This window comes from Engystomops pustulosus, chromosome 4 (assembly GCF_040894005.1).
Source record: "Engystomops pustulosus chromosome 4, aEngPut4.maternal, whole genome shotgun sequence".
In the NCBI taxonomy this organism is placed as follows: Eukaryota; Metazoa; Chordata; class Amphibia; order Anura; family Leptodactylidae; genus Engystomops; species Engystomops pustulosus.
The window spans coordinates 18,021,625-18,046,583 of record NC_092414.1 but is presented as its reverse complement, the minus strand read 5'-3'; the positions used below and the strand labels follow the sequence as shown (position 1 = coordinate 18,046,583).

The 24,959-nt window shown below is 41.9% G+C and overlaps 1 protein-coding gene across 7 annotated transcripts in view; it reads left to right on the top strand.

Annotated features, from left to right (window-relative positions):
* CALD1 (caldesmon 1) overlaps positions 1–24,959 on the top strand; it is a 123,690-nt gene that overhangs the window by 52,462 nt on the left and 46,269 nt on the right. For 6 of the 7 annotated variants that reach the window (XR_011854778.1, XM_072145379.1, XM_072145377.1 and 3 more), the window contains one exon: positions 2,403–2,502. Coding sequence is in view for 6 of the 7 variants with exons in the window: in XM_072145377.1 (XP_072001478.1) it covers positions 2,403–2,502 (100 nt within the window). In the remaining variant the exon portion in view is untranslated. Of the gene's footprint in view, positions 1–2,402; positions 2,503–17,568; positions 17,769–24,959 lie in introns of those variants that run through there. The other variant, XM_072145381.1, reaches the window with a different exon arrangement.

The window sequence follows — 24,959 nt, the reverse complement described above, 5'->3', positions numbered from 1 at the left end:
CCTCGTTCTTTGACAACTTTCAATCGTTCAGCCTCCCAAGACACCAACGCAGTTGAAAGGAGGAAGGCAAATTCTCCTATCATTGTAGGAAGATTCTACAGGAAGATTCTTTGAGTCCTGTCTGGTGAACTTCATGCTGGGGTGATGGCCTAGGTGCCCACAGAAAGGGCTCCGAGTGCCGCCTCTGGCACCAGTGCCATAGGTTCGCCACTTCTGATCTAGACCATCCGCTATGCACTTCTATGGTCTATCGATAGAATTTTTGATTTCTCTTTCTTAATCTTTCATCCTATTAAGTACATTTTTTTTACTGGAAGTTAACTCCTTCGAGGCGTGCCCAGTTTCGGCCTTCTTCAAAGTAAGAATTTTTTGGATCTTTCTTTGCTTCTTTCCGTCTCATTGTTGATGTTGATTTATTGGGGCTTTTTGTCGATGTCATGAAGTAGAGAACTACTTTACGACAATTAATTTGTAATATATTTTTAATACATCATCAAAATTTTACTAAAAAGTCATGGCTATAGAAAAATTAAGTCGTCACATATGTCTATGAAGGTTTTATATGTTTTCGATAGAAGCTACTTTTTGGGTGGATTTTTCTTTATGTAAGGGAGACTTTTTGACTACAGACTTTTTGTTTTTTTTGCTGTAGACTACGTTGACTAACAAATGCGCCAAGTTTTGGTCCACCTTTAATTCTGTCTTAAGATGTCACTCCACCTTCTACACTATCCCTTTAAGAGAGTGAAATTCCTACATTTTGCCAACTTTTTTAGTGAAACAGGCCAACCACGCCCACTTTCCCAAAAAACTGGAGTGGGTGGTAAAAATATGCGAAATATCGCAACATTTTGGAGCAAGTGCCCTATTTAGCAACTTTTTGAAGTCGGTAAGGGCTTGATAAATGTCACCGTATGTTCCGAAGTCAAGGGGGGGGGGATCTTTATAAAAAGACGTGCAGAATTGTGAAATGTTTCATGGGCAGGTTTTTACAATTTTGTGCAGGTGCAACTTTTGGCGGATGTTGTGGAACTTTTTGGATGGCATAGTGTAATACATTTTGGTAAGTAGGGTAGTATCCTTGCTGCACAGAGGGTACAATGTACTGTCAGCGGTGGAGTTGGTAGCCAAGAGAATATTCACTGGACCTCGTGGACACACCCATACCTTAAATAGCTCATTTGCATAGACAAAAACTTTTCAATAAAGGCGTAGTTATGATGCAGGACACCTTACCTACAAGGTCATAGTTTTAGTTGAATTGACAGATTTGCTTTAAGGAGCTCCCTGTATATCCTTCCTTCTCCATCCTTTAGTCTATTATCAATCGATCCTCTGTAGTGGTCTGAAGTTTGTCCTCTGCCTGTGACACACATTCTCCTGCCGAGGCCCAGTCTCTCACCTCTCCTGTGCCTTACACCTGAGTCTTTATCTCTATTTACAGATGTAAGCTGCCACCTATCTATATGTGATGCTTTGCAAAGCATTATGGGACAGGTAGTTACTAGAGCCTGCAGATCTCTACTACCAAGATGGTTTCCACATGTGATCTGCCACCTTTCTATATGTGATACTTTGCAAGGCATTATGGGACAGGTAGCTACTAGACACTGCATATCTCTACTACCAAGATGGTTTCCACCTGTGATCTGCCACCTATCTATATGTGATGCTTTGCAAGGCATTATGGGACAGGTAGTTACTACAGTCTGCAGATCTCTACAACCAAGATGGTTTCCACCTGTGATCTTCTACCTATTTATATGGGATTCTTTGCAAGGCTTTATGGGACAGGTAGTTAATAGAACCTGCAGATCTCTACTACCAAGATGGTTTCCACCTGTGATCTGCCACCTATCTCTATGTGATGCTTTGCCAGGCATTATGGGACAGGTAGTTACCAGAGCCTGCAGATCTCTACAACCAAGATGGTTTCCACCTGTGATCTGCCACCTATCTATATGTGATTCTTTGCAAGGCTTTATGGGACAGGTAGTTAATAGAACCTGCAGATCTCTACTACCAAGCTGGTTTCCACCTGTGATCTGCCACCTATGTATATGTGATGTTTTGCAAGGCATTATGGGACAGGTAGTTACCAGAGCCTGCAGATCTCTACAACCAAGATGTTGGAGTAAAAAGGAAGTTAGAGGCAGCCTAGAGGAGTACAGAAGTAGACTGGAATAATTAGGGTTAGGTTAGGAGGTTGAATTAATATGTCAAGCAAAGTTTTTATTTAAGATATAATTTGACTAAATCTGTCCCTAAGCAGTTTACATAATTGGTGTTGTGCCATCTGGGTGTGTTCTTTTCGAGTCCTTAATATGCAAATCTGATAAGTTATATAGGTTCCATTATCTGAAGCTTTTGTCTAACATCGGTTTCCGCCTTTGTCACTTAAGATTTCAGCTCAGAAGCTCCAGCGGCCGCCATGGATGACTTTGAACGTCGCAGAGAGCTCAGGAGACAGAAACGGGAGGAAATGCGCCAGGAAGTCGAAAGGTAAGGTCACAACAAATACGCCAGAGCTGCGCTCGTTGTGTTTGGCTTGGAGGTTACCCATATCTGGCAGTCATACTTGGCCAGCTCCATTTCCAAGGCCATGAAATAACCAGCCATGTTGTATCTCCAAAAATGGTCAGAAATAATGATTTGCTGCGTCTTCTGTATGTTGGTCCTAATACGGCATGTCAGGAACGTAGACCGAGAGGGGAAACTATTTCTAAGTGTGTATTGGTGACATCAGTGTTCCCAGCGGGGCCCGTTTTATTTCTTGGATAGTTTGTTGACAGGAAACATTTCTGAAGACGTAGCCAAGTATCGGGAGACATCTCCTAAGAAAGGAAAGGCAACGTCTTTTATGTTGTGTTATATCCGTTACGTCTTTTGTTTTGTATGTAAACCGAGAGGCAAAGTTAAAGGGATATCTATGATGTCCATTTGATTTCTTACCACTTAAGATCATAGGGCTTCAGAGCATTGTATGGTGCTCAACTTGACTAGATATGGTGGATTCTGGAAGCCCTAGTGCCCCATTGGCTCCCAATGTTTTTTTCATTGTATTGCTGCAGGATTTAGACTCTTGACCCCGGTGGCACCAGGACCCGATTATGTCTGGTGGACCCTATAGGCAATAGGTCCTACCCATGAAACTGTAGAGCTGTTCTACAATCACAGCTTATCCCTTAAGCATTGGCAAGATGTCTATGCCGAAGGTTCAAGGGTCTATGTCCCCCTGTGATGGGATCACACACGTGTTGCTTTACCATTTAAATACTATGGGGCACATTTACTAAGCGTTTTACTCCAGTTTTTTGGCGGACTTTGCACATTATTTTATGTGCAAACTGCTTGCACAGGTATTTAAGAAGTGTCCGCGCCACATATGTGTTGTACGTGACTCATTTGTGGCGCGGCTGCACTATTCTTCATGTGGCACAAAATTCTGCACTGAAATGGGCATTCCGGTGCTCAGTCCGGTGCGCCACATTTATTATGCAAAGTCCGACAGAAATGTCTTGCACGCTCTATGTTAAAGGTTGGTGCGCGCTCTGTCGGGGCAGTGCAGGGGCGTCAGATTCATGAAGAACGGGCACCACAAATCATGAATCCGGTGCCCCCACAGGTAACTGCACATAGTACACACTGCACTGTTCTTAGGAAATGTGGCACTATACTTCTAAAAAAATCTACTGGGCTACTTTGCCTTTAATGGGTTTGTCAAGTAAAATCTAATTTTAGGTAAAAGGGCTCCACCCTTACTACCACCCTATCCGCTTTCGACTCCAGTTGACTGCCTGGGTGTCTGCCAAAACTAAAGGAATTTCTGGTTACCAATCTAAACAGTTCTTACAACGGGGGGGACGTCCAAATGAACCCATAGGAGCATATTTATCAGGTCTTCTGCGCCACGTCAGTGTCGTAGAAATCCTGAAATAATCGCAAATGCTATCTTTTTACTAGCACTTGCGATTATTTAGCCCTCTCCGCCACCTTTACGCCAGTGGAGCGTGAAGGGGGTGCGACCAGAAGGGAGTGGGCGGGCGCAGAGCGTTACTGTCCCCGATTGCAAACTCACTGCAGCCGGCGACTTTTCACATGTAGGGCCTGGCATAAAATAAACGCTGCACAGCACCCTGCCCGATACATCAAGAGGTGGAAGCCTATGCTGGGTGCTCCAGAAGAAGAGGTACTACAGCTTGTCAAGGGGGTCTACAGTCATGCATATTATTGTCCCCAGTAACACCAAAAGAAAGCTCACTAATTAGCCATTTTAGGAATATAGGTGATATGTGAATGATCCCAGAGGATCCTACTAAAAGAAACCCTAATGATCCCCAGAATGGGTGTCCTCAACCCTCATTCCAGCATTCCAGGGTGGTCACACATGGGCAAGACTGCTCAATTTTTAGCTCTTTCGTTAGGGTGCTGCCACACAATGCTTTATTGGCCCGTTCTTGCTGAAAATGCATGCGTTTTTGCATGTTTCCCATGCACTTGGCTGGTTTGAATAATTTTTTCTTCATTTCTGGAAGTGTAAGCAGCTGTGTTAACATTAGCACAGCTGCTTACACTTCCAGAAATGAAGAAAAACGGATTTAAACCAGCCAAACATTTTAAATGGTAAAGTACATAGTAGGTGGAAACCAAATCATAAATTCTGTACTCTAGACTCAATGATCTTTAAAAATGAGTCCAATAGTCTAAATTTGTTATTATTAATTTAACTTTCAGTGTTCCTGGATAAATGGTTTTGAAGGAACATTTTTTGTTGCGTTGCATCATTAAGTTTGTGGTTCTGTGAAGCTATGATTTCATGAGGTAGACGGTCACCCCACATGACCTCACCCAAGCTAATCTGGTGAGTCACTGACCGGCTATGGGCGGCAGGCCAATGGAGAATCCTGCTGAACTCCAGGGTGCGAATCCCACCCTAAGTGCTGACTTATTGTTTCTTCATCTATTGTACATGAAATCTCATTGGCATTGGAGAGCATTATGACGAAAAGAGCAAAAAGGAAATGAAATAATAATAATCAGAGGAGGTTGGCAACTGGAAGAGATTTTTTTTTCTACTGGAAATTCAATAAGTTTTTGCTAACATTTCCCTTGTAGCTTTGATTTTTGTCTTAAATGGAAATTCTGAAATCCTATTATATTACATGTAATTATAGTTGGGAAACCAAGGGTTTCATAGACTACATAGCCCCCTCATCAGAACCTGCATTTCTCCAGGAACCTCTATTGATCAACTGTTGGACAAACGGGCAGGAAGTGTTCAATTTTATTATAGCACCACCGGAGGAGAAATAAGGTAATGCAAGCCTTACATACCTGGTATCTAGAAATAAATAGAGCTAGTCAGGGGGCGTGACCTACTGTCATGTGATCAGGGTGAGATCATCACAGGTCCTTTAGCCTCCTAAAATTAGCAAACTGTACCCAATACACACATCTGACCACATGAAATCACATGAAATCACAGCAGCTTGCATGGACTTCTACTCATTTCCATCCTTCATGGACTTCTACTCATTTCCATCCTTCATGGACTTCTACTCATTTCCATCTTTCATGGACTTCTACTCATTTCCATCCTTCATGGACTTCTACTCATTTCCATCCTTCATGGACTTCTACTCATTTCCATCCTTCATGGACTTCTACTCATTTCCATCCTTCATGGACTTCTACTCATTTCCACCTTTCATGGACTTCTACTCATTTCCATCCTTCATGGACTTCTACTCATTTCCATCCTTCATGGACTTCTACTCATTTCCACCTTTCATGGACTTCTACTCATTTCCATCCTTCATGGACTTCTACTCATTTCCATCCTTCATGGACTTCTACTCATTTCCATCCTTCATGGACTTCTACTCATTTCCATCCTTCATGGACTTCTACTCATTTCCACCTTTCATGGACTTCTACTCATTTCCATCCTTCATGGACTTCTACTCATTTCCATCCTTCATGGACTTCTACTCATTTCCATCCTTCATGGACTTCTACTCATTTCCATCCTTCATGGACTTCTACTCATTTCCATCCTTCATGGACTTCTACTCATTTCCATCCTTCATGGACTTCTACTCATTTCCATCCTTCATGGACTTCTACTCATTTCCATCCTTCATGGACTTCTACTCATTTCCATCCTTCATTGACTTCTACTCATTTCCATCCTTCATTGACTTCTACTCCTCTCCACCCTCCATACAGGATGCTGTGATTTCATTTGATCACAGATATGCTTACTGTACAGTTTGCTGATGTTAGGAGGCTAGAGGACCTGCGATGATGTCACCCTGGTCACAGGACATTACTGTTGCATTCAGTCTGAGAAGGCCACGCCCACCTCAACTTGCTATAGATATCTCTGGATACCAGGTAAAATTATAAAGTTGAATATATGGGAATCTGAGGGGAACAATTTTTTGCCACTAGCTATAATTTTGAAAAAGGTGGTGACAGGTTCCTATTAAGGGCCAGAGGTGCTCCTCTTTCCCTACCTATATTAAATGTGCTAAATGGAGGACCTCTACTCTATTTACTCATGAATATATATTTATAAGAAAGGTATTTTTTTGTCATAGTCATGGAACTTGGGAACATAATTTGGGATTTCTGCTCTGGGCACCGGAGCAGAAATCATATGGGAAAGAGACACCCTATAGGCCCGCAAGGCTTCTTGGACTGCACTCAAATTATACTCCCGGTGGTACTGCACTTAGACCGGGCCGTAAGCTCCTGGGCCACAAATTGATTTTGCAACTTTTTGTTCTTATAAATGTTTTCCATTTATAATATCGGTGACTTTAAAGACATGTGAGACTGGTTCTCCAAGCCCAACAGTTATTATTCTAGAGGTTCATCCTTCATCAAGGGTAGGGTGGACCCCAGTAGCTTACAAGATGGGTTGTTTTGTAATGTGTTATAGTCTGGGTCCACCTTAGGTTCTCTACTGGGTCTGTCCCACTCTGACTTCTATACCCCTGCTTGCAGAATCCAAAATGCTATGCTACTTACCCTCTTCAGGGCTACAGAATAACTGCAGCCATCTCCATTTTCAAAAACATTTCACAACGTGGAATCAAAAAGTTGGCCAACTTTTTAAATATAACATTTTGTTTGCTCTACACTTTCCTACTTGGCTGCCCATTGAGTGTATATATTAAACTACTCAAGTATATATTATAATTTCTAAAGGTATTACATTTCTGAAAACCCCTACCAGAGCTGTGTGGTGGGAGAAATTTTCTAGACGTTTGCTCTTGATAGAAACATGATGTAGCAAAGATCATTTGTCTGAGAAAGTAAAGTGCTCCCTCATGCTTCTCCTGCTAGACGGCCACCTCGGAGATATTTCAGTCCTCGTCACGTATAGCAGAATGACCTTCGAGCTTGATCTGTAATCCACAAATCCCACTTAAAAAGGTTCTTGGCATTTCTTATTTGTTGATTTTTCTGCCGAGTGGTCCAAACCCTTAGTGCAGCTGCAGACAGAGGGAGCTTTTGTAAATTCGCTTCCATCTTCGGGGACGTATTAAATACTGGAGCTGTTCGTCAAACCATATACAACATATGTATTGTTAAGGAGCTGAAAAGAAAAAAAATCCACAGATTTGCAGTTACTGGAATTTTAGCTTCTCAGCTATCTTAAAAAAACATTTTTTTTTTTAGAAAAAAAGGAATTATGAAATGGAAGAAAGGTTGAGATTTTTTGTTGGTGAAGTTGAGAAGGTGGATGTGTGGTGAACATAGTCTTCTATCACAGGGAGAGTTTCCACTGGACATGTGGTCACCATGGTCTTCCATAAAAGCTAGAGTTATTACTGGGCATGTGGTCAATGTGGTCTTTGCCACTGGCTATGTAGTCAACATGGCCTTCTATCATAGGCAGAATTATCACTTAGTATCTGGTCAACATTTTCTTCTCTCATACGTAGAGTGACCACTGGGCTTAGGGACTTTATGGTCATCTGTCATAGCTAGAGTTACCCCTGGACATGTTGTCAACATGGTCTTTCATCATAGCTAGAGTTATCACTGGATATGTGGTCAACATGGTCTTCTATCAAAGCTAGAGTTACCACTGGGCATGTGGTCAACATGGTCTTTTATCAAAGCTAGAGTTACCACTGGGCATGTGGTCAACATGGTCTTCTATCAAAGCTAGAGTTCACCACTGGCCATGTAGTCAACATGGTCTTCTAATATAGGTAGAGGAACCACTGGGTATGTGGTCAATGTGGTTATCTATCATAGCTACAGTTACCACTGGATATGTGGTCAACATTTTCTTCTCTCATACGTAGAGTTACCACTGGGCATGTGTACATTATGGTCATCTATTATAGCTAGAGTCACCCCTGGACATGTTGCCATTAGAGGCAGATATTTTCTATATATATCCAACCACAAGATCAAAGGGTAACCAAAGCTGTTCCCTACCGATTACAGATATTGAAATCCTGACTGAGTTTCCGCCTCTGGTTGAAGCCAATCATTTTCAGTTCTGTTGTGGCCAATGAATTTCTTGATCCCCTAACCATTATTTCTCTATCTATTGTGGGTAATATTCTTCTGTCATTCCATGCTGTAGCCACTATTTTTAGTTCTGCACCCATTTTACCAGTATTTTTCAGTCCTGCCCACTGTTGTGGTTGGTATTATGGAGTAATATAGTTGGTGGAGACCGTATTACAGATATATAGGTGGTCAGAGCAGAATATCTCTTTATACTACGTTGTTTTGAGCTACTCCGGGTCTTTTTGGGGGTGGTCTTCTCTTACTTGCCCACCACTCAGCACTTATCATCTTTGGTGGGTTCATGGACTGCAGGCCCTAGTCGCTATATGATTTTTATGCCTACTGTACCTTTTGACAATCCTACAGAACTCGCCTGAACTTTCCTGAAGCCTTCAATCTCTGGGAGCTATCAGTAAAGAATTTCGTTATTTATTTTGTCTGTTAGGATTTTTGGCGTATTATTTTACCTCCTTTGAACAACTTTTGCTCCTGTGAAATAAATATATCAGCACGCTGTCTTTCGACGTATTATGAGCTGGCTGGAGACCAACGTTGCAAGACGTTTCTCAGTGAAAACCCTTGTGTAGACATGGCTACAGCAACTGGAGATGGGGATGACTCCCCCCTTGGCTGATCCAGTGTGGCACCTTCCATCACTGCCAGTTATGTCCCAACGACTGCATGTTACTACTAGGTCAGCAGTACCAGATGAGGCCAGTGTAAGGCCACAGCGGGAGGGTGCTGTTGACGTGTAACCACCCCTACAGGTCCAGTGTCCAGAGACTGCCGCTCACTGGAAGTGATAGACGTCGGGAGGTTTAACCTTACTCATGTTAGACCAGTCCCTACTAATAAACCAGTAAAGACCTTTCCCTGCTGACACTGGCCTCAGCGTCTTTCAGCTGTGGCCAGTATTAGGCTTAAGTGGGAGCGAGTTGTCAACTTGTCGACGCCACCTCACAGAAACAGATGGTGGCATATTGTTGTGGAGGACACCGGTAAAGTATGACCTAATTTCAGGACAACCTGAGTGTCAATCCGTAATGTCAACCGGCTGATCTGTGGGGATTGGGTACTACCCAAAACTGATTACAATGGGGAGCACTTTTTGTGTAGATCTAAAAAAATTTAAATACAATTTATAAGGATCAAAGAATTTTCTTCCCTTCGATATTACTAGATTTTTTCCTTAATTTTCGATGAGTGTGTTCTTAAATCCACAAATAAGTTGCCAAATCTGGATCAAGTTAACAAAAATATACATTTCCCTTTTAGGCAATCCGGTGGGTATTCTGTAAATTTCGTGGAACCATTTGAGTAGAAGTTAGATATCTCAGCGAGCTGTCACCACAAAGTATGTCGTGAATGGAGGCTTTATTTTGTCTCCATCTCAGGCTCTTACATGGCTTATAATAACAGGAGCCAAATTATTCTTTCCCCCCCAAGGAGGGCCGTGTCCTTTAGAGAACTTCAAGTAAAAGGGTGAACTATCCGAAAATTTTTGGCCCAATTTTGTCATGATTAATATTTATACTTGCCTAGTGCATGAGAATCTTCCAAACTTAGATATATCTTCTGGGCTTCCAGTAGAGCTGGAAAGTCTCTGCTTGATGCCACCACTAGAGGGAACTAGCTGCACAAGGGACCCCCCTATGGTATATGCAGGCCTAAAAATGTAAAAATTGGGAACTATTCTTAGGATAGACCATCAATGTTTGACCGTAGGGACTTATCCAAATTAGCAGAAATAAGGAACCATGTCTCAACTGAGATCATTAGAATAATATAGTTACTACCACCTTTCTGATAGGTGGATATATCGGCAAGCACCTTTGACGGTATCCATCATGATGTTGGAGGTTGACTTTCAGGTTCTAAAAACGGTCTATCTAGAAGACTGTTTCTGAGGTTGTAAGGTGGACATCAGTGATGAGGTGGTGTCTGTTTGTATTCTTACCTTGCTAGGTCAATTGTTCTGTACTAATAGTAGAGATCTATTACTATCTCTTCTTCAAGGAAAACTGGAGACTGGAACTAAAAGTTTAAAGATGGAGTGACCCTCTGCCCAGAAGACAAAAGTTCTTTGGAGTGACCCTCTACCCAGAAGACAAAATAGGACTCTAGATTAGCCATACATAGTAAACTTACCTGATGTCCTTGTTCTGCTCCCAGGGTCTTCATAGCTTTATTGACCTCCATTTTCGGAGAGACTCAACCAGTGAGGTAAATATGAACTACTTTAAGAAAGCTCACAGTGAGACCCAATGGGGTTGAGGGGTTGATGGGTAGGCCTGTGACCTACAGGCAGCTTCCATATGGAAGTCAGTGAACATCTTAGTAGACACCAAAGTGATAGCCAGTTGGATTGAGGAGAGCAGAAGAGGCAAAAAGGATGAGGGGTTGATGGGTAGGTCTGTGACCTACAGGCAGCTTCCATATGGAAGTCAGTGGACATCTTAGTAGACACCAAAGTGATAGCCAATTGGATTGAGGAGAGCAGAAGAGGCAAAAAGGATGAGGGGTTGAGGGGTTGATGGGTAGGTCTGTGACCTACAGGCAGCTTCCATATGGAAGTCAGTGGACATCTTAGTAGACACCAAAGAGATAGCCAGTTGGATTGAGGAGAGCAGAAGAGGCAAAAAGGATGAGGGGTTGATGGGTAGGTCTGTGACCTACAGGCAGCTTCCATATCGAAGTCAGTGGAGATTTTAGGAGACACCAAAGTGATAACCAACTGGATTGAGGAGAGCAGAAGAAGCAAAATGGAGGGAACCAAGTAATAGATGTCTCAGGGTAGAGTTATATTATCTTATTTTTGGTTGCAGAAGAGGTGAGGCAGTGGAGAAGATGAGATCTATGCCTACAAGATGTCCAATGACTGGAAAACTGTGGTTGGCATCTGGTAAATTTGGTCAGCACTGGTATCAGAGGGCTAAGGGACGGGGGTAAGTGGATATTGACCACTGGTGAGGCCTAGACATCAACATGTGGCCAATGAAAGACTTTAAAGGAAATATTGTCAATGCAACTAAATGTGGATCTGCTTAGATCCAAATCGGTTCAGGGGCCTTTTTTATAATTGTTACATATATTCATTAGCAGCAATTTTGTGTTTTCTTGTCCCTTTTTAATTCGTGTTATCTCAGTTATCTCATGGTTTGGCACATTGAGGAGATACACAGATGTTTCTCATTGTCTTACAGTACACATTACCACGGCTCCCAGCACACAGTCAACATGACTTTTATAGTTTTGTATAATACACAGTTCCCCTGACAGGGAACAAGGCCCAGCGCCCAATCTTCAGATGCCTTCTCGTAACTGGAGGCGCAGTTATCTAAAATCTTTTACTTTTGTTATTTCAAAATCATTGTTCATGTCTGATTTAGGCCAAGATAAAGACAGTGCTTAGAGGACTGCCCCCCCCCCCCATTGGTCTTGACTGACACCCTCACTCCAATTCCTGGTCAAAATCTTGTTGACTAGGTGATCTCCCTTTCTGGTCCTTCATACCCCACCCATTTGCTTACATGGAGAAGCCCATTTAGATACCTAGGAACATAGATGAGGTCCACTGCATGGGCACTGAAGACCTATATGATACATACTATACAGTCTCTGTTACAGAATACATAAGGCTCTTGGTGGCTGATGGTTAAATGGTCAATGAATGGTTCCATCAAGAGGAACCATGTGAAGTCACCATATAGCTCCAAAAGATTAGATGAGAACTTGGACAATAATGGACATTCTACATGAAGGGCATCTCATCCTGGGCCCTGATTTGCACTAGCAAAGTAGCAAGTAACCCTAAACAGCTGCCTTCACATGGCGGACTTGGAAATTATCTCTAGCCATGTACAAGGCCTGTTAAAGGGTCCAACACTGACTTGCAGGGTAGCTACCTTCAATAGATTACACTAGTGAGATAGATTAACATATGTATGTCCTATGGGGCATTGTACTTACAAACAACCCCAAACAGACGAGTATCTGACTTGACTAATATCCTTAGTCATGTCATAAGGCTTGTTAAAGGGTCACACATTGACTTACAGAGTAGCTACCTTCAATAGATTACACTAGTGAGATAGATTAACATATATATGTCCTATGGGGCATTGTACTCACAAATAACCCCAAACAGACGAGTATCTGACTTGACTAATTCTCTTAGTCATGTCATAAGGCTTGTTAAAGGGTCACACATTGACTTACAGGATATCTAGTAAAACAGTTTTCCACAAATGTTTTCCATGGAGCATCATTCATAAGGGGCAAGTAACCCAGTACGAATGTCTATAGATCGGTGGCTGACTAGCCATGTACAAGGCCTGTAAAAGGGTCACACGTTGACGTACATGGTAGCTACCTTCAATAGGAACCAGTGAGAAAGTTTAACATATATGTGTCCTATGGAACATTTTACTGACGAATAACTTCAAACATCTGTCTACGGATTGTTTTTTGACTTGGTGAACATCTCGAGCCACCATGTTCAAGGCCTGTTAAAGGCTCACACATTGGCTTACATGGTAGCTACCTTCAATAGGAACCAGTGAGAAAGTTTAACATATATGTGTCCTATGGAACATTTTACTGACAAATAACTTCAAACATCTGTCTACGGATTGTTTTTTGACTTGGTGAACATCTCGAGCCACCATGTTCAAGGCCTGTTAAAGGGTCCAACATTGACTTATAAGATAGACACGCTCAATGGGGAGGAGTGATTTAGCATTTTTTCGGGGGCCATCTCATTTACATTTTGGATCATCGATCTTTGCCAATGTAATGACAAGGGGCAAGTAACCTCAAACAGTTGTCCACTGATGGGTATTTGGCTTGACTACTGATGAGAGCCCATGCTGCTGTAATCACAGGACTATTAGTTTACAAAAATTTTGTGTAGAGCCCTACCAGTGCTGACCAACATTTCCCAGATATCAACCACAACTATTTATTAGTAGACCAGGAGTAGTTGATCGTTGGATGTGTGACAACAACTGATGTATACTATGGTCGGATCTGGAAGAACGCAATGTGACCCGTAATGGTACACCCGATGGACCCTGGTGATATCATAGAGGGAAACCCGGTGTTGTCATCCAACTGGACGGTCAATTCAATATGGATGGAGTTGTGCTCATCCAGCTCTACAGGTGGTGGAGGAGAGACATGTGTCATACCACCACCAATCCACTACTAATGACCTAACCCATGGATAGACTCTGCGAAAATGAGAACCAATGTCCCCTTACAGGTTCATCAGAGCCTCAGCTCAATACCGAATACATTGGGTGAGGCCAATCTGTTTAAGGCCCCTTCCAGTAGTTTAAGGCCCCTTCCCACACCTCGTAGAGTTATTCCACTTGTATATTGCATATCCAAATAACTTAGTCAACCTACTCTATACCAGGCAACGATGCCCCAACCTATGATAACACCGTGTGTTACTGCTTGTTCTGCAAAAGTCTACAAGCTGGTGCCTGGGGATCTTCTGTTACATCTACATATGTATGTTCTGTTCTTGGCTGACTGACAGCCTCCAGAGGTTGAGGAGAGACCTTGGCTGGCTGCTAATTCCCAATTACGTTCTTCATTAATTACTTGAGGGGCAGATATTTTTCTGTGCCGCGCATTGTGTATCTCAGGAAGTCTGGATCAACTTAAACGGAATATCTTAAGGGTTCCCAATGTATCTGTTTTCAGGCCGGTGTTCAAGAGAAATAGAGAAAATATTTTTGGAAGGGAACGTACGGCTTATTGACTGTCACACGTTCACAGCGACTAAATAGGCCTTTGTTCTGGGTTTCCTTAAAGCAGGATATGTTCTTTATTCCATTATACTCGGTTTACATGCAGACAACGGCGTAGGTGTAAGGTCAACCGGGGATGATCAATAGGGGGCGCTGTGCTCTGTGACTCTGATACATCAGAGAACTTGAGAAAGTTACGTTATTTTGCGAGACTCTTGGCTAAATGACCTTCTTTTAGTGAAAATGGAGCCTCAAATCCAGTACACGTCTTAGCAATGGAGGACAACGGGTGAATCAATGGACCCTGTATATGAAGACACCTCTATAATGCTACATCCTTCTGTTGATGTTTAGGTCACAAAGTGAATTTCGAAATAATCAGTATGTTTGGAGGAACTGGAATAACTAGAGGAGGTGGCTGGGCCAAGCCCTCAATCCACCTCCAGGAAGTAGACTCTAGGAGCTTTCAAATTGGGTTGTCTTCTGCTAGACCTTTGGTGTCCAGAATTAGGTCAAAGCCTTGGTCCATTGAAGGATCCTCTGGTGCTCTAGGGGGTCAATCAAGACTGGTTGATCTTCTACAGTTGGGTTGTTCTACTACACCGGACAGACTCCTACTCTCTGACATACTTGGCAGTTTTTCACTAAACCACCACTTTTTGAGACATGACCACGTAACGTGTTAGTCAGGAACCCAAAGAGCCCATTTTGGTATGGGAGCATTTAGTGGGGGTCCACTCTTGTAGAACTATGGAAGGTCTCCCTTTTTTTTTTAGGAGAGTTGGCAAGTAGGCAAGAACCTATGCTAAATTACCCACCAAGTGTCCCAAATCGAAACAACAGCACCTGGTTTTGAAAAAATTTGGAAAATGTCCTAGGCTGGAAAGGAAGTGGGGCTTGATAAACCCTACCCCAAAGTAGGCAGTTCCTCTTTGCGAGGATCGATTGATCTAGGAAGGGCAAGACGTACTTGCCCCCTATAAAGTTTTATGAAATGACCACTCACCTCTTTGATCAGGTGCCAATCCCCACCCCAAGGGAAAACAAGAATCTCCCCCTACTGCGTGATACAGGTACAGCAACATTTCTAACAATGCACAAGACCCCATTGACCTAATAAGGTCCCGGTTGTCTTCTCCATTGTCTCGGAGATGTTTTCAGGCTCATGGACTTTGTCTCCGTTTCGCCGTAGAGTTGCGTTCTATAGTCAATGCTCGGCTAAACCAATAGTCGCATCTTTACATTTCTCCATTTGTTTTTAATCGCCTTCAATAGGAAACCTTCGAGTGTAACGACAAGTCAACCGTGCGTGACCACTTTGTATCGCTCTCTATACACATCCCAAACCTTTGTGTACTTTCGAGGCTCGGGGTTTGAATGACAAGTTTGACTTCTGCGGTGGAGCTGCCTCCGCTTGTTTATTATGGGAATTTAGAACATTCTCCAAGGGTCCTGCCGCTCTCCATTAGTGGTCACGACAACCTTTATAACCCCCCCTCGAAATTTCCAAATGTTTCTAACAAGCTATAGGATGATTATTTTATTTAGCCGATCTAATTGTTGGTCTAGATGTGTAATTACACGGAGAAAGGTCCCACCAGATTCCAGAGATGTCTACGGCACTCCCCAAACAAAGCCCAAACTTCTGCCCTCTTTGAGTTAAAATTCTGTCATCTTATGGACACGTCGATGTGGGAGGTTTTCATTTGAGTGGCTTAGGCTAAAAGATTTGAAAAAATGAAATAGCGCCACTCTTGTCTACAGGTTGTGACTGGTATTGCAGCTTCCAATCACTATAAGGCCAGCTATAGAGGAGCATGTTCGATCAGTAAAATATTAGACATATTTCAGCATATTTCGGCCATATTTCTAGTCCTGGAATTTCCCTGGGATCTGGACATCTGTACTATAAGTCCCCCCCAACTTACACTTGGCTCCTCCTATCCCCCAGAGTGTAAGGGACATTCTGAGCCAATCACTATACAGCTTACTGCTGTTGCTTTTCCCTCCTCCCTCCTTTATACTGTTTTGCTAACTGCAGCTGCATCCCCCTCCTTTCTGACTACATCACTTTCCTCGCAGTCAGCTCTTTGAAAGAGCACTTCAGCTTCTTTTGATGTTGCCGGAGAACAGCGCCATACATTGTAAAGAGGCCGGGTATGTTATTACAACTTAGTCATATTTACTTGAAAGTGAATGAAGTGCTAAAAGCAAATGGTGTGCCTGACTATGCGTGACCGATTATACTCTTTCACTAACTGCAGCTGCATCCCCCTCCTCTCTGACTACATTGCTTGCTACGCAGTCAGCTTTTTGAAAGAGCACTTTAGCTTTTTTGATGCTGCCGGAGAACAGCGCCATACATTGTAAGGAGGCCGGGTATGTTATTACACCTTAGTCTCATTTACTTGAAAGCGGATGAACTGCAAACAGCCGATGGTGTGCCTGACTATGCGTGACCGATTATAATCTTTCAATAACTGCAGCTGCATCCCCCTCCTCTCTGACTACATTACTTGCCCCGCAGTCAGCTCTTTAAAAGAGCACTTCAGCTTTTTTGAAGCTGCCGGAGAACAGTGCCATACATTGTAAAGAGGCCGGGTTTGTTATTACAACTTAGTCTCATTTACTTGAAAGTGGATGAACTGCAAACAGCCAACGGTGTGACCGACTATACGTGACATACGAGTCCCACCTAAGTATTACTACCGTATATATACCTGGAGGACAATCAGTCCACCTAATACTTCATACTCCCTGCAGGGGGCACTGCAGGGAAACCAAACCCTTCTTCGAAAGCAGCACTTTCCAAAAGTGGACATCCCCTTTAAGGGCGTATATGTACAATGTTACGATGAGTCTGAGCTTGTATTCTGAACTATTTTAGTAGGGGAAAAAAAAATTGCCAAAAAAAATTGAGCTAAAGAGCAAATATTATTACGTCGTGTGCAGCAATTTTGGGAACATTTACATAAATTATCCGACGCTTTTGTTCGATTGACTAAAGATGTTGGATCTCCGAAATTACGGCTTCCCAGATAACAGACCTGAAAAATATTCCCCTGCAATTTTTCTCAGCTGACGTACACATTCCTGTATTATCAAGGGGGTGGGGGGAGATTTCGGGATGAGGTTTGGAGGGGGGGGGGGGGGTGTTGGATATGCGAAAAGTAGAAGACAAAGAGTGCTGAGCTTTTACTAGAGTGATTACGGTAACAAAGAATAGGAGGGGGGGAGGCATTCACATATGAGATCATGTGATAAAAGTGGTGGGTCAAGCTTGGCAAGGCGGCTGTCGTCATAGGCTGATGGGCAAGGCCAGTGCTTTAGGTGAGCTGAGCATCCTGCACAGTTGCAGCTCTTGGAAGGAATATGACATTATTGTCTCATCCCATCTTGGATTGACTCTTTGGAGAAGTGGAAGATGATCAGATCGTACAGCAGCAGGCACAGCCTCTCCGCCCTTTCCAAGTGAGTTATTAACTTTTTCGAGCAACTGTTCTGGCTCCAACCTGTGCATTGTTACCGCTCAGAAGTCAGATGTAGCAGAGCTGAGTCGGTCGTCTGGTCTGAACTTTCCATTCCTTGAAGTTTTGAATAGGATTGCATTATCTCATCTCAAAGGTATGGCCCTAGTGCGATGCAGAACACTCTCGGCACTGCTACATCTGAATGGTTTCTATAGAAAAGTATATGCTTTGTCAGTGTCTCAGCCATATGTTATTGGAGCGCGTTAATCGGCTCTACTACATCTGATGATCTGGGTAGCAGGAGTTGTAGTTCTCTACGTGGACTTGATGGGAAACGATGGGTGCGATGCTTTGTAGAGCAACTTTATCATACTGTACAGTTGTAGCAGAGCTGAATTTGTCACGACACGCTATATGTTACGATGTTTAGACCTTAAAGGGGCGGTTCATACTATAGTGTTTTGTGGGCATTTTGGAAAACTTTTTGGACCCCTTTAAACCTTCCATATTTGATCCTGCATTCCTTACTCCGACTCTATTGTGTCTATAATATCTATTAGACATGTGGCTCGCTGGATGTTGCCAAAACTACAACTCCCAGCATGCCCTTTGTAGTTTTACACCTTTGTAAGGGTACGTTGCTTGAAAGACAATTCCCTAATGTAATCGTATTAGCCTAATGCCTCACTATACGGAGTCCTAAGGTGAATCCAGGCTCTGATAAACAGTCTGTATTCTGTTTCCTGATACTTTGAGCTACTTAAGGGAATTGTTATTTAAGCAATTTTCTTGTGAAAAGTAAAATCTGTCCACCTGTTATTATTTTTTGGCTAAAATAAGACACGCTGAAGGGTCAAAAAGCCAAAGATTTTTTTAAAAAAGGAGATGATTTTTGTCATAGACTTCATAGAGACTAGTTTAAAGGGAAATTGTTATATTAAACCTAGTGTCTGCTCTACGCACCATGTTATAGAGCAAGAGGAGCTGAGTAGATTTATATATAATTTTCTGTGGAAATATTCAGTAAAATGTGTAATTTATTCATTTAAATCTCTCTATAATGCTTAAAAGTCCAGTGGGCGGTCCTTCGAGTAGAACCACCCCCTGGAGGTTTATGTAAATAAACTACAGGTTATACACCTGATATCTGTAGAAAGGACGTCATGTACAATATAAAAGGTCCAGTTTTTTAGATGCTGATCATATTTCCCAAATGATACGAGGACTCACAGCAGCATAGTCATCTCTGACACAGGGAAGCAGGGACTCACAGCAGCATAGTGATCTCTGACACAGGGAAGCAGGGACTCACAGCAGCATAGTGATCTCTGACACATGAAGGCAGGGAATCACAGCAGCATAGTGATCTCTGACACAGGGAAGCAGGGACTCACAGCAGCATAGTCATCTCTGACACAGGGGAGCAGAGACTCACAGCAGCATAGTCTTCACTGACACAGGGGAGCAGGGAATCACAGCAGCATAGTGATCTCTGACACAGGGAAGCAGGGACTCGCAGCAGCATAGTCATCTCTGACACAGGGAGGTGGGGACTCACTGCAGCATAGTCATCTTTGACACAGGGAGGCGGGGACTCACAGCAGCATAGTTATCTCTGACACAGAGGAGCAAGGAGTCACACTAGCAAAGTCATCTCTGACACCGGGAAGCAGGGACTCACAGCAGCATAGTCATCTCTGACACAGGGAGGCAGGGACTCACAGCAGCATAGTCATCTCTGACACAGGGAGCAGGGACTCACCGCAGAATAGTCATGTCTGGCATATGGAGGAAGGTACTCATAGCAGAAAAGTGATCTCTGACACAGGGAGGTGGGAACTCACAGCAGCATAGTCATCTCTGACATAGGGGAGCAGGGACTCACATCAGCATAGTCATCTCAAACACAGAGAAGCAGGGACTCGCAGCAGCATAGTCATCTCTGACACAGGGAGGCGGGGACTTACAGTAGCATAGTCATCTCTGACATTTGGAAGAAGGGACTCACAGCAGCATTGCCATGTCTGACACAGGGAGGCAGGGACTCACAGCAGCATAGTCATCTCTGACACAGGGGTGTTGATATGCATGTGTATACCTCATGGGCATGTGTATTTGTTGTACATGTATGTGTTTCTTATTAATGTTAATGAGTTTTTTTGTATGTAAGTGTGGTTATGCATTTCTTGAGCATGTATGTGTGTGTGTATATATATTTCTGGTGTAAGTCGGTATATGTGTGTATGTAAAATATGTTTGTATCTTTTATGTACACATATATGTATGTTTGTATCTTTTGTGTATGCATTTCCTTTGCATGCAGATGTGTATATGTGTGTTTGTATATTTTATGTATGCATTTCCTGTGCGTGCATGTATGTGTATGTATGTTTGTATCTTGTGTGTATGCATTTCTTGTGCGTGCATGTATGTGTATGTATGTTTTGTATATTTTGTGTACACATATATGTATGTTTGTATCTTTTGTGTTTGCATTTCCTGTGTGTGCAGGTGTGTATATGTATGTTTGTATCTTTTGTGTTTGCATTTCCTGTGTGTGCAGGTGTGTATATGTATGTTTGTATCTTTTGTGTACGCATTTCCTGTGTGTGCAGGTGTGTATATGTATGTTTGTATCTTTTGTGTACGCATTTCCTGTGTGTGCAGGTGTGTATATGTATGTTTGTATCTTGTGTGTACACATTTCCTGTGCATGCATGTATGCATATGTATGTTTGTATCTTTTGTGTTTGCATTTCCTGTGCATGCAGGTGTGTATATGTATGTTTGTATCTTTTGTGTTTGCATTTCCTGTACATGCAGGTGTGTATATGTATGTTTGTATCTTTTGTGTACGCATTTCCTGTGTGTGTAGATGTGTATATGTGTGTTTGTATCTTTTGTGTACACATTTCCTGTGCCTGCAGGTGTGTATATGTATGTTTGTATCTTTTGTGTTTGCATTTCCTGTGCATGCAGGTGTGTATATGTGTGTTTGTATCTTTTGTGTTTGCATTTCCTGTGCATGTAGATGTGTATATGTGTGTTTGTATCTTTTGTGTACGCATTTCCTGTGCATGCATGTATGCATATGTATGTTTGTATCTTTTGTGTTTGCATTTCCTGTACATGCAGGTGTGTATATGTATGTTTGTATCTTTTGTGTACGCATTTCCTGTGCATGTAGATGTGTATATGTGTGTTTGTATCTTTTGTGTACGCATTTCCTGTGCATGCATGTATGCATATGTATGTTTGTATCTTTTGTGTTTGCATTTCCTGTACATGCAGGTGTGTATATGTGTGTTTGTATCTTTTGTGTTTGCATTTCCTGTGCATGTAGATGTGTATATGTGTGTTTGTATCTTTTGTGTACGCATTTCCTGTGCATGCATGTATGCATATGTATGTTTGTATCTTTTGTGTTTGCATTTCCTGTACATGCAGGTGTGTATATGTATGTTTGTATCTTTTGTGTACGCATTTCCTGTGTGTGTAGATGTGTATATGTGTGTTTGTATCTTTTGTGTACACATTTCCTGTGCCTGCAGGTGTGTATATGTATGTTTGTATCTTTTGTGTTTGCATTTCCTGTGCATGCAGGTGTGTATATGTGTGTTTGTATCTTTTGTGTTTGCATTTCCTGTGCATGCAGATGTGTATATGTGTGTTTGTATCTTTTGTGTACGCATTTCCTGTGCATGCATGTATGCATATGTATGTTTGTATCTTTTGTGTTTGCATTTCCTGTGCATGCAGGTGTGTATATGTGTGTTTGTATCTTTTGTGTTTGCATTTCCTGTGCGTGCAGGTGTATATATGTATGTTTGTATCTTTTGTGTACACATTTCCTGTGCGTGCAGGTGTGTATATGTATATTTGTATCTTTTGTATACACATTTCCTGTGCGTGCAGGTGTGTATATGTATGTTTGTATCTTTTGTGTATGCATTTCCTGTGCGTGCAGGTGTGTATATGTATGTTTGTATCTTTTGTGTATGCATTTCTTGTGCGTGCAGGTGTGTATATGTATGTTTGTATCTTTTGTGTATGCATTTCTTGTGTGTGCAGGTTTGTATATGTATGTTTGTCTTGTGTATGTAGCTATGACCCTCCACTTATATAATAATGCATGGAAATTTTTGAGAACGTGGTGCAGGATTGAAGGAGGAAGCAAACTAACACGTAACATGGAACAATACATGCAGTTGCTCCACTTTTTCTATATTTTTCTTAATGACCTGTTACGTACTAAAATTATTTTTCATCTGGTTTTTTTTGGTTTTAGACTTATGTGTGTATGAAAGTTCTGTGCACTTGTGTAATCTAATTATAATAGGATAACAGAGCACTGCCCCGGGAGAGTGACCCCCAGATGAGCCTCTCTGGCCGGTTAACTACTTCACTGCCGTTAACCCTTTGAGCAGCTAGACACTTATATATAGGTATTCAGCTAAGTAGTTTTTTTTTTTTAATTTTATGGTTTTTTATGTCAAAAGAGCACTCTATAGTGTATACTCTATAGTTTATACTATATATATTTATATACATATATATTTACTATAGTATTGCAATCATAGGTATATTTCAACTACATGGCTGACCCTGCATGCGTATGGCTGCATTTTTTTTTTGTTAAATAAAGATAAAATAAAAATTCACAAAAATAAATGAAAAAAAACCTGAAAAAATATCTAAAGGTCATAGTACCGATCATAGGTAACAAACTGATCTGATTACTAGGCCAGTAGCCATAGTGTCCCTTTGATGTTTACGGGAATATGGCCTAAATGATCTATAAATAAGCAATGTAACCGGACATAATTGCCACTTTGCCAGGAAATTCCTTAATATTTAGCCTATTTGGCTATGTATAGATCCCAAAAATAGACAGGGCATGAGAAACCCTGCCCATAAAGTGAGTGATGCTGTCTGGTTTAAGCGTGGGCAGTCCATGGCGTTACAAGGGATTTAATAAGTATCGGCGCACATATTGTACGGCAACATTTACATCCTGGTCTGAGAAATGGGCAGAGAATTAGAAGTCGCACCCCCAAAGTGCCATTGACTGGTTTAAGCGTGGGCAGTCCATTGTTATCCAGGGGTGGGGCCAAATCATATCTATTGTCGACCCACATATAGTACAGCTTTATTCACATCGCAGTCTGAGAGAGGGGCATGGGTTGAGAAACCCTGTCTATAGAGTGGGTGGCCCTTTCTGGTTTAAGCATGGGTAGTCCATGGATATCCAGGGGTGGGGCCTAATCATATCTATTGTCGGCCCACATATAGTAGGGAATTCGATGGTGATCCAGTGGGGGTTTAATCATATTCATTTTACAATTGTGGGTCCACATATGGTACAAGATCCTCGTCTGAGATGGGAAGGGAATGAAAAACCCCACCCACAATGTAAGTGGCCCTGTCTGGTTTAAGCGTAGGCAGTCCATGGTTATCCAGGGGTGGGGCCTAATCATATCTATTGTCGACTTACATATAGTACAGCTTTATTCACATCCTGGTCTGAGAGGGGGGCATTGGATGAGAAACCCTGTCTACAGAGTGGATGGCCCTGTCTGGTTTAAGCATGCGCAGTCCATAGTGGTCCAGGGCAGGACTTAATCATATCTATTTTACAATTGTCGGACCACATATGGTACAGCATCGTTCACATCCTGGTCTGAGCGAGGGGCAGGGGAGGAGAAACCCTGCCCACAAAGTGAGTGGCTATGTCTTGTTTAAGCGTGGGCAGTCCATAGTGGTCCAGGGCGGGACTTAATCCTCCCTATTTTAAAAGTTTCTACTCACATATGGTATGAAACCATTTGTATCACTTAAAGGGCACCATTAAAGGGGCTTCCTTTTATATTTGGTTAATCGGTGATAACCAGAAGATTTATTTTGTGCCCAAGTTTGGTTCTGCATTAAGACGGGCGCTGTGCCAATCACTGTATTAAAAATCTACGAGGCCCAGTGTGGGCATATTTGTCATGCCAACTCCAGCGGCCATATTGGCTCTTACTCAGTCTCCCAAGAGGAAATTTCTCATCTTGTAAAATAATATTTTATTCCTTGTTCCAGTCCTAATATTTTTTTTAGGACTATATTTTTTGGAAAGTGAATTTTCATTCATTTTTGAGCCACCCCTCGGGGCCGCTGACACTGGTATGCGTTCAGAGGTCACCAGATAAGACTCCGGAATTCAGAGGAAACTTCACAGCGCACCTAATCCATTAATTAAATACGAGGGCTCGGGTTTTATGCATCGGATCACTTTCTCTTTCTGCAGAAGCGGAAATTCATCTTTTTCTCTATCGAAAAACATTTTATTTCCCCTGTGATTGGCTCTGACAAGTTTGCATATTTTTGAATATATTTTTAGGAAATTTTTTTGTGAATTTTTTTCAACTTCTTGCGTATTTTTTTAACTTTGTGAATTTTTTCATCCTTCTCGTGAATTTTTTTCAACTTTTTGTACGTTTTCCGAATGTTTTTTGATTTTATAAAGCATACATTTGGCGCCTTATCCTCCACAAATTGGATCAGTATCTAAAATAGGAGACCATGGGACAGGCTTTTTTTTTTTTTTTTATAAAGGTGACCATATATAAAGTTGTCCAAACTCAAAATTTTGGAAGGATTTGTCAATCATCTTGAACTATTTGTAAAGAGGATATGTCTTAAGTGATTTCTCTTCAAAATGTAAAAATCATTTTTACTAAAGGGGGCGTGTCTTTCCCTTTAAATAAGAATTTTGGGGAGGAGGTCAGCAGCAAACCCCACCCCTTTGTAATTTGACTAGCCTCTTATGTCATCAATCCTCTCCCTTACATCCTCAGTACCACAACCCCCTATAAGTTTAGCCAGTCCCCCCATGTAATAACCACACCTTATTTTGTCAACAAGACCTCCCACATTCCATTCTTTTACAGCAATCAGTAGATTTACCCCTTCTTAAGGTATCCCAGAATGTCTTACTTGCAGCCACCACTAGCGGGAGCTTAATACATATTATTTTGTATTCAAGAAGCTCTTTAGCTCCCCCTAGTGGTGACTACAGGTAGTCAGAACGTTATTATTATTTTACTTCTGGGACTAAGCAGTGGATTTGAAGCTTTTAATCTGCAATATAGAACTGTGACCACACTAAATGTATATTTTGGAAATTATATATATGAAACGGGATCTTTTT